The sequence below is a fragment of the Oryza sativa genome, chromosome 3 (genome assembly GCF_034140825.1).
Source record: "Oryza sativa Japonica Group chromosome 3, ASM3414082v1".
Classification (NCBI taxonomy): Eukaryota; Viridiplantae; Streptophyta; class Magnoliopsida; order Poales; family Poaceae; genus Oryza; species Oryza sativa.
The window spans coordinates 15530517-15547701 of NC_089037.1; the positions used below are offsets into that span (position 1 = coordinate 15530517).

At 47.7% G+C, this 17185-nt stretch overlaps 1 protein-coding gene and 1 long non-coding RNA gene across 2 annotated transcripts; one reads left to right on the forward strand and one right to left on the reverse strand.

The window, feature by feature from the left end:
* Nucleotides 1–10338: 10338 nt before the first annotated feature.
* Nucleotides 10339–11896, forward strand: LOC136355586 (uncharacterized). The gene is made up of 3 exons (XR_010739866.1): nt 10339–10549; nt 10980–11050; nt 11573–11896. It is a non-coding gene; the product is annotated as an uncharacterized lncRNA (long non-coding RNA).
* Nucleotides 11897–15460: 3564 nt separating this feature from the next.
* On the reverse strand, nt 15461–16982 carry LOC9269580 (3-ketoacyl-CoA synthase 19-like). The gene has a single exon (XM_015774045.3). It carries the CDS (start codon nt 16971–16973, stop codon nt 15573–15575), a length of 1401 nt encoding a protein of 466 aa, XP_015629531.1. The 5' UTR covers nt 16974–16982; the 3' UTR covers nt 15461–15572.
* Between the last annotated feature and the right edge of the window lie 203 nt (nt 16983–17185).

Below are 17185 nucleotides of genomic sequence, written 5' to 3' on the forward strand. Positions count from 1 at the left end.
CACTTGGTGATTTTACTGTTTATCATCTTCTACCTCCAGCCACGAGTGAGTTTAGAGTGAGAATTGAGGGTTGCCGCCAACATTTGGTATCAGAGCCATGTCGGCTCTTGTGGGTGGTCAGTCCTGCACGCCACACCGGCGTGGGCGACAGCATTCGCCGTCCCCTCCTCGCACTCGCGGCCAGCAGCTTGTCGTGCAGCGGGTAGTCAAGGAAGGGGGCTCTGTCACCTACCCCACGCTTACTCGTTCCAATTACTCTGATTGGGCGGTGTTGATGCGAGTGAACCTGCAGGCTCAGGGTCTGTGGGAAGCTGTCGACACCGGCGACGTGCCCTTTCATGAAGATCGTCAGGTTCTTTCGGCCATCCTGCGAGCTGTGCCGGCTGAGATGCGCCAAGGACACCTGGGATGCGCTCAAGTCCATGCGAGTGGGCGCGGATCGCATGAAAGAATCCCATGCGCAGAAGCTACGCCAAGCGTGGGAGTCCATGCGATGCAAGCCCGGCGAATCAGTCGAGGACTTCACTTCGGCTTCAGGGGGTTGTCAGCGACCTCCGTCTTCTTGGTGATGACATCACCGAGGAGAAAATCGTTCGCAAGTTACTTTGTGTTGTTCCCCGCAGGTATCGTCAGATGGCCTTGTCAATTGAAACATTGATTGATCTCACGATTTTATCCATCGAGGACCTGACTGGCCGGCTCCTCACCATCGACGACCATCCGGATTCCGACGGGGAAGACGCGGGCCAGGCTCTGCTCGGGGAAACGGAGACACCTGCTCGCAACACCAAGCAGACCGGGCAGTTGTCTCGTGACACTAGTAATCGGGGGCGCCAACGCGGGATCACGCCAGCAAGGGCACGACGGCAATGGTGGCGACACCAAGTCCACGCCATCACAACTGGGAAGCCGCAACGTCTCCAAAGACTAGTGTCGCTACTACGGCAAGCTAGGCCACTGGGCCAAAGATTGCCGCAAGGCAAAGCGGGATCGCGAAAAGCTGGCCCAGGTAATCTCCTTGTTGCAGAACCACAGCAGGCTGGTGGTGATGAGGAGCCCACGTTGCTGATGGCTCAGGTCTGCAAGCTTGCTCCCGTCGATGAACCCGAGCTGACCAATGGCGAGGTGCACCTGAACGAGGAACGCGTGCTCGTTTCTCTCTGTGACGAGGGGTAGCCGGTCGACCCCGACTGGATCCTTGACACGGGCGCCTCCAACCACATGACTGGGGCGCGGGATGCCTTCTCCAACCTCGACACCACCGTGCACGGCACGGTCAAGTTCGGTGATGCCTCGCGCATGCGGATCGAGGGACGCAGCACCGTGCTGTTCGCCTGCAAGAACGGCGACTATTGTGTGCTCACCGGCGTTTACTACATCCCCAAGTTCCACAACAACATGGCCAGTCTTGGCCAACTCGACGAGGTTGGGTGCAAGATGGTGATCGAGGACGGAATCCTCACCCTTCATGACCAACGGCGGCGTCCGTTGTGTCGCGTTCGTCGCGGAACGTGGCGCCTATATGTGCTCCAGGTCGACCTCGCCCAGCCGGTGTCCCTCGCGGCAAGGAGTTCTAAAGACGCGTGGATCTGGCATGCTCGATTCGGGCATCTTAACTTTGATGCACTGCGCATGCTCTCCACCCGTGGCATGGCGCGCGGGTTGCCGGAGCTGGAGCATGTCAGGCAAGTCTGCGATGAATGCCTCATCGGCAAGCAGCGTCGAGCGCCGTTCCCCGTAATGGCGATGTTCCGGGCCACGAGTCGGCTCGACCTCGTTCACGGCGACATCTGCGGCCCTATTTCGTCTTCCACCCATGGCGGTAAAAAGTACTTCTTGTTGCTAATCGGTGACATGTCTCGCTATATGTGGCTGTTTCCGCTGACATGCAAAAGTGAGGCTTCGGCGACAATCAAGCGCTTCAAAGCGGGGGTGGAGATGGAGACTGGCTGCAAGCTGCGTGTCCTCCGCACTGATCGTGGGGGAGAGTTCACCTCCATCGAGTTCAGCTTGTACTGCGCGAATGAGGGCGTCACTCGGCAACTGACGGCGCCGTACTCTCCCCAGCAAAATGGCGTCGTCGAGCGCCATAACCAAACAGTTATGGCCATGGCGAGGTGCATGATGAAGGCGAAGCAAATGCCCGGGAAGTTCTGGGGGGAGGCGGTGACGACCGCCGTCTTCATCCTCAACCGGTCGCCCACGAAGGCCGTACCAGATAAGACTCCCTACGAAGCGTGGCACGGACGAACACCTGACATGCACTACTTCAGGACATTCGGGTGCGTCGTCCACGTCAAGGAGGTGAAGCCGCATCTCAAGAAACTTGACGATCGCAACAAGGTGATGGTTTTTCTCGGCTATGAGCCAGGAACGAAGGGCTACCGTGTCTTCGACCCGGAGGCCAACCGCGTCGCCGTCACGCGCGACGCCGTGTTCGATGAAGCAGCGTCGTGGCCATGGGGAGAACCTGTCGAACAAGGAGAGGCGTCCTCAGACGACTCGTTCACCGTCCATTAAGAGGTGGCCTCAAGCACTGCGCCTGCAAGCCCACCTCCCAGCGTCGGGGCCACGTCACCAGTGCCTTCTGTGACACCGGCAACACCTTCTGACACACCCCCAGTTGAGTTCGTGTCGCCGCCGAGCTCGACGCCAAACGTCGATGATGACCAGGGCGCGCCGCGTCGCTACCGGAGCATGGCGAACATCCTCGACACGACGGCGCTGGTGGAGCTCGATTCGGACGAGCTCTACCTGGCAGTCGCGAAGGAGCCGGCGAACCTCACTGAAGCAGAGCAGGATGAACATTGGCGGCAAGCGATGCAAGATGAAATCAAATCCATTGAGGAGAACAGCACTTGGATACTCACTGAGCTCCCGGCCGGCAAGTGTCCAATCGACCTCAAGTGGGTGTTCAAGTTGAACAAGAACGAGACCGGCGCCGTGATCTGGCACGAGGCGCGGCTCATGGCAAAAGGCTATGTCCAGTGCCATGGAATCAACTTTGATGAAGTCTTCGCCCCGGTTGCGCAGATGGAATCCATGCGGCTTCTCCTCGCTGTCGCTGCTCATCTCGAGTGGACTGTGCATCACATGGACGTCAAATCGGCGTTCCTCAATAGGGAGCTGGAGGAGGAGGTCGATGTCTCGTAGCCGCCGGGCTTCATCGACGACAAGCATCCAAGGCGTGTTTTGTGCCTGAACCGAGCCCTGTACGGTCTACGTCAATCTCCACGAGCCTAGAATGCAAAGCTAGACACCTGTCTACATGAGCTGGGCTTCAAACGGAGCACCACCGAGCACGCGGTGTACACTCGTGGCGAGGGGACCAAGCGTCTGATCGTTGGTGTCTACGTCGATGACCTCATCATCACCGGTGCACACGCTGAAGAAATTCGGCACTTCAAGGGAGAGATGCACTCTCTCTTCTGCATCAGCGACCTCGGATTGCTCAGCTACTACCTCGGCATTGAGGTACATCAAAGCGACGACGACATCACTATTAATCAGTCAGCCTATGCACAGAAGCTACTAAAGATCGGTGGGTTGGCGGATTGCAATTCGACTTGCATCCCCATGGAGCCTAGACTGAAGCTGACCAAGAACAGTGACAGGATGGCCGTCGACTCCACTCTGTATCGCAGCCTGGTGGGCAGCCTACGGTACCTCGTGCACGCGCGGCCAAACATCGCCTTCGCCGTCAGCTATGTGAGCCGATTCATGGAGACACCACATGATAATCATATGGCAGCAGTGAAGCACATCCTACAGTATGTAGCAGGTACTCTGAACTTTGGATGTTGCTTTGCAAGATCAGGGGAAAAGGGAATACATTTGCTGGGTTTATCAGACAGTGATTTGGGGGGAGACGTTGATGATCGGAAGAGCACCTCAGGGGCTTTGTTCTTTCTCGGCTCCAGTCCAATTGCGTGGCAATCTCAGAAACAGAAGGTGGTGGCCCTTTCCTCCTGTGAAGCATAGTATATTGCCGCCACAGGAGCGGCTTGCCTCGGTATGTGGCTTGCACGATTGCTGGCTGAAGTGCTGGGCACCGAACCGGAGATGGCCATCCTCAAGGTTGACAACAAGTCGGCGATTTCTGTGTGCAAGAATCCTGTGTTCCATGATCGAAGCAAACATATCGACACTCGATATCACTTTATCAGGCAGTGCATAGAGGAGAAAAAAGTTGAGGTTGAGTTCATCTCCACGGACGAACAGGTGGCAGACATTCTGACCAAGCCACTCGCGCGCATCAAGTTTCAAGAATTTCGCAACAAGGCGGGCGTGGTCCAGATTGTCACTCGGCGTCAGGATTAAGGGGAGATTGTTAGGAGGAATAATCCTGCGCCTACAAAATCATGTATGTCACTGTAGCTTGTCATTTCTTTTCGGTTTTTGCATGAGCGCGCCTGCTTGTTCGCGGCGTGAGCGTCGTGTGCGAGTTCTTGGCCTCGATGGTCTGGAACGTGTCTTTAGGATGCATATCACGCTGGTGCTTCGACGTGGGGGATGGCGCACGTTGGATGGAGTACTGGCGCGCATGGCGGAGTCCACTATGGCACCTCCCGGTCTTTGCCTTTTTTTTTTTTCTATTTTTCAGTTTGCATGTAATTTGCTTTATATTACAGAAGTAAACCGCGAAAAAGCTACAACGTTTCTACGCAGCACCAAAAACTTTTCCTGTGTCGAACACTTGGTGATTTCACTATTCATCATCTTCTACCTCCAGCCAAGAGTGAGTTTAGAGTGAGAATTGAGGGTTGCAGCCAACAAGATCTCGGCCATTCGATTTGATTAGATTAGATCTCGGCCGTCTGTTCCATAGACTGCTTATGTGAACCCAGTCCACCGTGAACCCGAGCTGTTGACGCAATAAATCATTTTTCCTTTTCAAAAATAATTCTTTATTGCTCCATAATCTAATTAAATCCATATAAATGCTTTAATCCGATTTAAACTTTATAAATTCATAACTAATTCATCTTAGCTCGGATTTAGTTGGTTCAAGTCTCTAATTTTTTCTAAAATTGAGATCTACATGTTAAAAATATCCACATGTACTGTTTATGATTGTTTCTGTACTGTTTTGGTGATTTTTTTCTCTTTTATACTTAGATTCTGACGTTTTCGGAGAGTCCGATTTTGCAGGAGAAGACTTTGAAGAGTTCCAAGGCCAGCAAGACAAGTCACACAGATCCTAAATACCCCTTTGAGCATGTTGATCCCGTTTAAAGCTATTGTTTCTATTCAACTATTGCATTTATTTTTTAATGTCACCGGGTGGAAGCAACCTATTGCCTTTGTTATCGCCCTTTGTTATTGATTACCTATACTTTGTCACCTGGTTAATAATTGGATTAGCTGGAACATTATATGGTTTTAGCTAAATTAATTAGGATGCTTAGCCATGCTTAGAGACACTAGCTCATATGAATGGGATAATTAATGCTTCACTATTACTTAATGATGGATTAATGGTAGCTCATGATGGTTAATCATGATAGGATGGTTAATTAAAATGCCAACTAAAACATGATAATGGTGGGTTGTGAGCACATGGTTTTGATAGTCGTGCTCATGACAATTAAGGACCGGTTCACGATTTTCGGTTGTGAAACATTAACCGTGCCAACCACAAGCCAGCGTGGGCAACAGCTTTACCTTTTGTATAGTGTGGTTCATTGTGGGGCACCAGACTGAGAAGTGGCGGAGATAAGCCCACGGGGGTCGCTGGAGAGTCCATGCCTTGTTTTATAAGGGGGTGATTATGATCCAGAAATGGTGCACTGCTTTGAATTGTGTTATGCGGAGGGTATTGTCACAATCTCTATTCGGGTACTTGTTAAGTACGCGATGCATAGTTGACATGATGTTGAGGTTGTGTCTTGTGGGTATAGTGGTACAACTCTGGCAAGAGTAAAACTATTCAAATAGCCGTGCCCGTGGTTATGGGCGGGTCTAACAATGTCTTTCATGATTAGTCTCGGACCTCTCACCATAATAAATGATGCTGTAATTGGTAATAACTTGTTTAGCTTCTGGTTTGGAATGGTATATTCCTGGTTTGGAGATAGAACTATACAGCCGGGAATGGTTGTTCAGAATGGTTGGGTCTATGCAACGGGTATGCTGTATAGCGTTGGATTAATATTATTTAATGAAATACTTTACTATTTTTCTAAATTCTGAAGTATTTATTAAATGCCATTTATGCAAATGAGACTATTATCCATCCTTTGTTATCCCCTACACTTGCATATTTGCTGTGTGGCTTGTTGAGTATGTCATATACTCACCTTGCAATCATTCATCAGAGGAGGAGTTCTACAGTGATGCTGATGGTGTGGAGGATTAGGCGTAGCCTTGGTCAAGCTGCTTGTGGGATGGAGTCGTCTACGCTATTTTATTTTAATTTCCGCTGCTTAGATCTTTTTGTTTGAGAGGAACTATCTACCTGTGTAGTGACTTTATATTCGCCTATTAATTAGATAAATATTTGCACTCTATTATCAATTTGTTATTGTGTGCCTTGGCTAATTTCTGGATGAGGGTTTACACACATGTAAGCGTTTGGAGTTTTGGATAGAAATTTCGGGCGTGACAAAGGGAGAGAGTTGAACCTGATTTTCTCCGAGTGCGTTCGATTTGTAGGCGACGAGCTCGGGTAGCAGTGCACGGCTTCGGCAAGTGGTGGTGTAGGTAGTGGAGAGGGTTGGCGCGGCCATCTCCAGGTCGTGGAGGTGGCGGGTTCCAACAGCTAGGGATGGCATCAGCTTCTGTGTCAGAGTCAGCCCGTGGTCATCAACATCCTCACTGCATGGTGGGAAGCCCATGGCAGCTGCGACCCTCACTGGCAAGGTCCTGAGTTTAGGCAGTGTAGCGGGAGCTCTACACCTTTGCGTGGCGGTCCTCCAGGACTGTGGCGGCATCAAGACTAAAGCGTCTTTGGTGGCAGCATGGAGGAGGTGGTGAGGTGGAGTAGCTCTAAAGGCCGGCTGGTCAGCAAGGAAGAGCGGCATGGTAGGCACTGGGCGGCGGCGTCAGTCGAGCCGAGGATAAGAGGCAAGCAGAAGGAGCAAGGAAAGCGGATTGATCTGGATTCCTGACGCGTTGACAGGTTCTTGACTAAGTAAAAGAAAACCGGTCTGATTTTTTGGAAAAAAAAAGGGGTTCGGTTTGGCTGGTACTACTTGAGTTAGTCGGTATTGTCTTGCGGATTTTATCTGCGACCATAAGAATTACCAACAGGACTCAGCTAGACCATTTTGAGTGTGAACATGCGGTATAATATTCTACCTTAATACTCATGGCAAAACAATAATCATCGAAAGCCTTTGACCTCAACCCACCAGTATTATCCATCCAAATGGATTGTACGCGGTTATTAGGGAAGCTAGCTTCTAGCATGATGATTTGCGTAATTAGTTTTGAAAAAGCATGGTTCCTATGGACAACAAGACCACATGGCTCCACCTAGAAGAAGCATACATATGAACCATAAAATACCTAAACTGTCCCGACAGGGGCTAGATAGGTCCACATATGTCACCTTGTATCCTTACCAGGAAAAGGTGACTCATCCCTAATCTTCAGGAGGGATGGTCTAGTGATCAACTTCCTTTTTCACAAGCAAAGCAAATAAAATCTTCAGGATTAGGGAAGTCTCTAGTTTCAACAATGTGGCCAGCAAAATTGTTGATGATTCTTCTCATCATACCCAACCTAGGATGACCCAACCCGTCATGCCAAATTTTAAATAACTTTGGGTTTCAAAATATTGTTTTCATCATATTCTTTAGTGGGTTTTATGTACGTGTAGTTCAAAACCCGATGGCGATGAAGGGAGTCTTTACACGACTTGCTTTTGATATCCATCTATTTTGGATATGAGAAGATATTCAACATCTTGCTCAACCTCGGTTTCTATATGGAAATCGTTTGCACAGATATCATTATAGCTTAAGAGGGTACGCTTTGAACTAGAGTATCCATAGGGAGAACTAGATTAGAACTTACAGTGCCTACTATATGAGCATTGCTTCCTGCAATGGTCACAATATTTTTAGTTTTCTTAGTTAAGGTATGAAAATATCTAGTTTTTCTTAATATTGTATTAGCATGCTCTTTAGGAGCATTATTCATGACTAAAGTTCTACATGTTCTGCGCATGTAGGGCACATATAAGAGACATATAGGAGATTACTTCAGGTCCTTAAATATGCCATTCTCTTCTTCAAGAAGGTTTGTCCTCATCATCGTCCATATGGACGTCTGCACCATCCTTAGCATCGATAAGCATGTCATGATGCTTTTCAATATGAACATCAGGCTCAATGATGAAGTGGGACTCATGTTAGCTCCATTTCTCATTGAACTCAACCAAGTGCTTAGGGACACGACAGTTACGACACCAATGTCCTTTGCCTCCACATCTGTAGCAGTTATCCTGCTTTCCCCCAGATGTGTCACCTATAACCTTCTTGAGTTCGTCGTTACCTTAGGACTTACCCTTACTCTTACCCTTGGACATGATACTTCCCTTACCCTGCATCTCTTCTCAATGTGGCCCCATTCGTTCACCTAAGTCCCCCCATCATCATTGGCTTGTACTTCAGACACTGCCATAGACCCAGTAGGTCGAGTGGAATGATTCATTAAAAGAACCTCATTCTACATTTCTACAACTAGCAATACTAAGAAGTAGTACTAAGATAAGCTCAGAGTACATAGAGTACTTTGAGTTCCTATATTGTTATTGCAACTCCATGTTGTTGGGGTGGAAGCAGTGGCGGATCCAGAAAATCGACTCGTTGGTGTCATAACGTGTCTATTAGTGTCATATAGTATGTTAATTATGCTTAGGTCATAGTGTTATAACATATGAATAAGCAGTTTTGCTATAGGTTTTGCTGAAAGTCGTTGATGTTGCCTGACACCGCTCATACTACTGTAGATCTGCCCCTAGGTGGAAGGTGGATAAGGTTTTCTCGATCATCTTAGCGTCAGTGAACTTCTGGTCACATAAATGTAGAGTTATATGCTACTATAGACTTGTAGTCTTGGAAGCGTAGGGTGATCCAGTCATGTTGTGCCTTTGGGGCACAATTGATCCTTGCTAGTCGAAATGATCATTCATGGATTGCCATAATACCAATGGATCTTTCTCGGTCATATACTCAGACTTCCGGTCTTGGTGGAGATGGTGGCGCAAGAAATGCAATGGCCTTCCTAGGCTACTTTGTGCCAGCCTCGGGCAACATAATAGTATGACCGAGACCCATAGAGTTGTGGTCAATCTCAACATCCAATGCCCAAGTGAGGTAGTTATGTCATCCAAGGTAAGCGTGGCGAATTACTTTTCACTATGTCTGACATGTCTGCGACATCATTTGGTATTTACAACATGTAAATACAATGTGCAGGGTCAACATAAATTTGGTCATGCGTAATCTTCAGAATTACTAGTGTGTGTAATCTTCAGGATTACCACATAATTTTCCATGGAAACTTTCCAAGCAAATTACCTTAAGTAATCTTCAAGATTACATATTGCTTGATTAGAGATTATCAATCATGCTAGAAAATTAATTTCATGCTTGGCAATTAATTTTATAAAATTAAAATAAAATGTTACAAAAGATCATGCAAACAGTATAGTAAGCATATAACACAAAATGAGGAGCATACATGAGCACAAACTCCATGCATATTGTGCAAAATTTTAAAAATGAATAGTACCAGGCAACACTTCCATACTATTTGCCCATGATCCTTGGCAGCAGAGCTGACCTTAGTGACATCAAGGGCCCACATGAGTGATGCCTATAGAATCGAAGGACATCCATAACAACACTTCAGGGCCATGCAGAAGGTTTGTTTGCCTCCGTTATTTGGTGGCAACGGCAGCAGAGCCGTCCAATAAGTTGCCATGCCAGTGCTTCAAGCATCTATATCGTCTCTAGCATTTGAACAATAACGGTGGTAGAGCTGCCATCGTGTTATCGAGAAGTACTGAGAGGATGTATCATCTCAAGCCTTTGGACGATAATAGTGTTAGAGCCGCCTTCATGTTATCGGGTATTAACAGGGGCGGAGCCCAATGGGCCAGAGGGGGTTCCCAGGCACCCGGGCCGAAAGACAAAATTAGTGCTTACCACCCTACCTTGACAATATGTGCACCCCCCTCGAGCCTAGTTGGTGTACCCCCGATCAGCCCAAAACAACAACGAAGACATTACTGGCCCATGAACGACGTTCTAAATAGATCAGGCCCATAGAGTTTAGGAAGAGCAAATGTTTGCACGCCTGGATGGAGGGTTTCCTTTTTATCGTTTCAGATGCCGCACGACGGCAAGTGGTTCTTGTTCGCATCTTTTTCCCCTTTCCTTCTCTCCTCTCGGTGAACTGGTGTGGACACCTCCGGCCATGAGTTTCGCCACCGGAGTGGTTCATCTTCTGGCTGTGCCCAAGACCGTCTCTCTCGCTAGCTGCCACGCCATTTAATTCCACCCATGTTTCTTTCCCTTCAAGATCTTGAGCGCAACAGGCAAGACCTCAAAAATTTTCTTGTGTCTTGTTTCCTCAGCTCTATTTTTTTTTCTATAAATTAATTAATCTGATCTTTGCAAGCGAATTTAGTGAAATTAGAATAGAAGATTTGAAATTATTTTGTTGTTATTAATTTTCTAGGTTGTAGGGTTAGGATTTGTCAGTTTGAAGCAAAACTGTACAGCACTATTAACATATTTGGGGCTATGACTTTATTATATCGCTATTCTCCTTTTGCATCATGGCTATAAATGACAGGCGGATGTATTGGAGAAATTTCTCAAAAGCAAATCACCACAAAATACCAATAATATGTTCACAAGTACCACCCTAATCAACGAGAAAGGAAAATGCATCTAACATTAAATTATTTTTTGACGGTTATTCAGTTGCAAATTTTGATGATTTTACTCACTTTTATGCTGTAGGTGATTTAAGTATACTCAGGTTGGCTGATGATTTGAGTGTATATGATATTAACTTCTTTCGCTATATTTTGGTAAGCATTTTGTTATTGCTTCTTATTTGGTGCTGTAATTATGAACAGTTAAATTGTTCGTGTTATATGCAGGGTTTTCGATTTCGATTTCGGCTAAAATTTCACTCATTTTGGTTTTACCGAAATTTCAGGATTTTTGGCATATTTTAACATAATTTAACTGAATTTGACTAAATTTTAATCAACTTCATAAAATTTTGAGAAAAACAAAAATTTTGGCCGAGATAATCACTTGCTGAGGTGTCCAAAATTACCGAAATTGCAATCCCTCGTTATATGGTCATTTGCTTAAGTATTATTTTTATCCCGCTTTATGCACAACAAAGTGGTGCACCCCCCTCAATTCCTCTCCAGCTCCACCACTGGGTATTAATTGCTAAGATAATGTCGGAGGATGGTACTTCAATTATCATGATGTTCTTATGCTTATTTCAACTATAGCAGAATGATGATTTGCATGTAAAGAACAAAATGATCAAAACAAACTGATTTTCTCACATGTTTACCTATTTTGGTCGGTAGAGACTCATGCTCATGACGTTGAGAAATCGGTCTATTCTACTCATCAGCACACAAGCAGGCAAACACAAAAAATATGGGCGAGAGTGGAAGCTTTATTTCTTCTGATTTGAGAACAAGCTACAAGAAGGAAGATAGGAGGTGTCGGAGAGTGTTTGTCACCGTATTGGACCTCGGGGTCCTATTTATATATAGGTGGAGCTGATAAGAGATTGTCACGCCCAGAAATTCACTAGTAATTTCCGAACTTATTTGTGCATGAAATCCTCGTCCAGTAATCAGCCGAGGTACACAAACTGACAATTTAATATACAGATTCATCAATAATACAACGTTACATACTTACAAATGAAAAGAAAACAGCAGCGGAATAACGGTCTAGCGAAGCTCTGGCTCCACTCCCACAGGTAGCTCAACTGGGGTATAAGTCAAACGTCTTCTCCTTCGCAACTTAACTTCAACTGAGGTTTGATTGATTATTACAAGGTGAGCATATGACATACTCAGCAAGCCACACAGCAAATATGCAAGTGCACAAGGATACCAAAGGATAGCATAATATAGGGCTCATTTGCAAAAGCAACATTTAGCAAACAGTTAATAATTGTAAAACAGTAGAGTAATTAATCATCAATATTAATCAACGCTGAACAACACACCCATGCTGCACAGGCCCAACCATCCTGAACAACTATACCCGGCTGTACAGATCTATCTCCAAACCAGGAATGTACCATTCCAAACTAGGAGCTAAATTAATTGCCATCAATTATCACATTATTATTAATGAGTGGTGTGGGACTAATCACGAAAGACATTGTTAGACCCGCCCATAACCGCGGGCACGGCTATTCGAATAGTTTTACTCTGGCCAGAGATGTACCACTGTACCCACAAGACACAACCCACTGTCATGTCACTGTGTCCGCGCAGACACGTCACCATGGCGAGTGATTGTGACAAGACCCCTCGCATAACTCAACTCAAAGTAATACACCGTTCCTGGATCATAATCACCCCCATATAAAACAAGGCATAGACTCCCCAACGACCCCCGTGGGCTTATCTCCGCCACTTCTCAGTCTGGCACACCACAATGAGTCTTGCTATACAAAGTGTCCAGCCGTTGCCCACTCTGGCTTGTGGTTGGCACGGTTAATGTTTCACAACCGAAACTCGTGAACCGGTCCTTAATTGTTATGAGCACGACCATCAAAACCATGTGCTCACAACCCACCATTATCAAGTTTTAGTTGGCACATTAATTAATTAACCAATCACGATTGACCATCGTGAGCTACCTTTACCATGTACATCATTAAGTAATGGTGAAACATTAGTTATCCCAATAGTGTGCTAATGTTTCTAAGCATGGCTAAGCAATTAGATCTAATACATCTAGTTGAACCAATATATAAATCCAACTAGTCAAATTATAACCCGAGGTAATCAAGAAATAGGGTAATCAATGCAAATTGGCCATAACAAAGGAATAGGTTCACACCACCCGGTGACATTCGAAAATAAATGTACAGTTGAAATAAATAGAGAATTTAAATATAGGATCAACATGCTCAAAGGAATTGTGTTTGGGATCTGTGTGACTTGCCTTGCAACATTCGGTCTTCAATTAATCTTCTTGAACACTTCCGGCGCACTTGCGAACCTTCGAAACGACGGAAACGACAAGCTAACACGCAAAACGAGGAAAAATACTAAGAAACTCCAAATAAACAATACATATAAAGTAAACAAACATGTAGATCATGATTTTAGATGAATTATGAGACTTGAACGGCCTCATTCTGACTTCATATGAATTAATTACCAATTTTACAAGATTAAACCTAATTAAAGGATTAAATAAATTTAACACAATTTATGGATAATTTTACTATATAGATCTTTATTTTCTACAACTTTTGCAACTTGAACCACATTAAACCGAGTTGCAATGAATTAGTTATGAATTTTTAAACATTAAACCGAATTAAAGCATTTATATAGATTTTAATTGAATTATGACGCAATAAAGTATTATTTTTAAAAGGAAAAGAGATTTTTGCGTCATCAAGGACAGTCCACGGTAAACCGGGTTCACAGAAGCGGTCCACGGATCCAACGCCCAAGATCTAATTGACCTAAAATTGACCGAATCGGACGACCGAGATCGATCCGGACTACCACGGGTCTACGGCTGACAAAGCGCTGACATCAGTGATGATGTCATCGCCGGCGGCTCGGCACCATGCTCGACGGTGAACGGCGGCGAGGCGGCGCAAACGGAGGGCACCAACGGGTAGAGGGCGACGCGGCGAACTCACCGAGCACTTGGACGACGGCAAACGACGACGGATGACGACAGCGGCGAGGTCGAGGCGGCGGCGGTCTTCGGGTCGGCGATGACGGTGGTGCTCCGGCGGGAAACAGCGGCAACGGAGGGCTGGCCGAGGTTCTTCTCCTCCTCGCGAACCCGATGGTGGCAACGGCAACCGAAGGCGGCGGCTGCAACGGCGGTGCGGCGTGGCTGGACCGACGTCGACGGTGGAGAGCTTCGGGTCGATGGTGTCGGCGGCGCTCCGGTGATCTGCGGCGGAAACGGAGGACGGGACGAGGACGGCGGCGACCTCGCGATACTGATGAAGGAGACGGCGACTGACGGCGACGACCGAAGCGATGGCGGCGCCCGACTGGACACCCGCCGGCGGCAGCGACGCAAAGAACCACGCGAAGGCGACGCTAGAGAAGGTGGCAGGCTAGGGCGAAGGTGGCGGCGAAAAGAGGAGGTCCCGGGGGTCCTTTTATAGGGGCTAGGGGGCAGCGGCTAGGCCCACGGCGGTGGCAAGGAGATGGAAAGCTAGGGTTGAAGGGAGAAAAATCGATCCGAATCGAGCTCAAATCCGTCAGTTTCCAAACGAAATTAGCCAAAGTTTCCAAAAAAGAAAAGGAAGAGGAGATCCCGAGGATCATTTCCCCTCTATCAATTTGATCGGAGAAGGATAGGGGCGGCCGGATTTTGGAAGGAGATCGGCGGCGCGCGGCAAGGCTGGGGTGGCGGACTGGGCCGGCTTGGGTCGGGCGTGAGCAGGCCGAGGGGAAGGGAGAGACTTGGGCCGACTTTCGGCCCAAATCCAAAAGAAGGATTTAAAAACATTTTTCTATTTAAATTATTCATGAAATGATATTCCGTTTATTAAAAATGCTTCCTTTGCTCAAATAAATCCTAGAAAAATCTAGAAACTATAGAAACAAAAGAAGTATTTAACAAAATTTTATCTATCTCACTTTTATATTGAGATTTATTAAATTAAAATTAGATCTTCTCTTTTAGGCTTTTAAGATTATTTCTAATAATTTCTTTTAAACAACAATTTATAATTTAAGGATTTTTAAACAAGAAAAGCACTTAACATAATTATAATTAGATCATTAATTGATTAACTAATTACTGAGCTGTTCTTTGTATCATTTAGGAATTGAGCTCTGAAAAATCCGAGAAAATTTCAGAGAGTATAATTAATCATGGAGAATTTAATAAAAATTAAATCCATCCATGCTCTAAATTTAGGAAATTTTATTTCCCACATTTAACTTCACTTGTAAATTAATGAACATTTAATATAAATTCTATTAATAATTTATTAAATAATTTATAAATCCTGAAACGGAAAATCAGGCTGTGACAGAGGTTTCCACTGTAAAATTGCTTCCCCTGCAAGCTGGCTTTTTGGGCAAAGCTTGCTTCTCCAAGTTAGGCTGTGTTTAGTTCCGAAGTTTAGGGATAAGTTTGGAGAAAGTTGGTAGTTTGGAAAAAAAGTTGGGAGTTTATGTGAGTAGAAAAGTTTTTGATGTGATGAAAAGTTTAGAGTTTGGGGGAAGTTTGGTGTGATCTAAACACACCCTTATTATCTTGGAATATATTGTTTGTGAGCTTTTATAGCGAAACTATACTCGAGGCGGGTTGCGCTTTACTCCTACTGCCAATTAATGCGTCTCACGTCCTCTAGAACGGCGAGGAGGATTCATCGGCTGCTTCGTCGTTGATCCAAGCGAACTTCTCCAAGAACGGGCTGGGCTTGCTCTCCGGTGGGTACGCGTCGATGCAGTCGGCCCACGCGCCCTTGTCGGCCATGTCGCCGGCCACCTCCCACACGCAGCTGTTGCACTTGAACCCCGACCCGAACGTCACCATCAGCACCTTGTCGCCTCGCCTCAACCTCCCCTTCGCCTCCATGTACGACAGCACGTACCACACGCTGCTCGCCGACGTGTTCCCCCACCTGTGCAACGTCATCCTCAACGGCTCGACGTCTCGCTCCTCCAGCCCGAAACTCTTCTTCACCGCGTCGATCACCGCCACCCCGCCGGCGTGGAGGCAGATGTGGTCCACCCCTGCCTTGAGGTTGATCTTCAGCTTGGTCTGCCCTCGGTGGCGGCGGCGCTGCAACAGATTCTGCCATGCCAGGTCGGCGGCGAGCCGGGCGATTTCCATGGCCGGGAGGACGCGCGGCAGGAGGCGCTGCAGGTTGGCGGCGAACGCGCGGAGCGCGGCCTTGGGGAGGGCCTTGCTGATGCTGACCCCGCGGAGGCCATCGTCGTCCTCGCGCTGCATGATGCAGGAGTAGGCGTCGTCGCTGGCCGCGGTGGTGGAGCGCACAAGGCGGCGGAGCTCCATCTTGGCGCGGCCGCGGTGGGCCGGGTCGTTGCTGAGCAGCACGGCTGCCCCGCCGCACCGGAACAGGCACTGTGCCAGCATCATGGTCCTCTCCTTCCCGGCGTACCAGTGCGGCGCCAGCGACTCCGTCGATACCACCAGCGCCACCACGGGCCGCGGCGACCGAGCGCGCATGGCGTTCCGGCCGACGTCCACCGCGACCAGCGTGGCGCTGCACCCCATCCCGGAGAGGTTGTACGCCGCGACGTCCTCGCGCATGCCGTACCGGCGCACCACCCTGGACGCGAGGCAGGGCTCCGGGAAGAAGCCATTGACGTTGACGACGAGCACGTCGACGTCGCGGGCCCGGAGCCCCGTCCTGGCGAGGAGCTCCGGGACGGCGCCGTCGAAGCAGGCGTCCATCTCGTCGACCGAATCCCTCTGGGCGGCGAGCTCCTCGCGGCCGTCGAGGAGGTTCCGCGGCGCGTAGGTCCGGTCGCCGAGTCCCGTGCGGGAGATGAGGCGGACGAGGAAGCGAAACTCCGGTATCCCAAGCCGCTCGTTGCGCTGGACAATCGCGCATGCCAGCTCCGTCGTCAGCGTGAGGTCATCCGCCGGCTTGTAGCAGACGTAGTCCAGGAGGTAGCACCGCATGCCGCGGCGGCGGGAGGCGGCCGTCCATGCCATGTGCGCCACCGCGAGTGGCGGCGGGAGGAAGAGCACGACGGCGAGCAAAGGCGTGAGCTCCATAGTGTTCGCATGCATGCATGAGCTAGAGAGACCACAGGCTGGTAATATATACCAGCGACCGTCGCAGCAACGAAATTAATTACAGTTTCTAACTTAATTTTCTTGTTTCACAAGACTAGTAATCCCAATCTAGGTGTAACTATAAGTTTTTTATGTTTAATTTTAATCTTCTATCTTATTTAAAATATTTTTATAATTAGTACTTTATACTT

What these genes read in the sequence shown, in the direction of transcription:
- LOC9269580 (XM_015774045.3), bottom strand. Translation starts at nt 16,973, where the DNA reads ATGGAGCTCACGCCTTTGCTCGCCGTCGTGCTCTTCCTCCCGCCGCCA.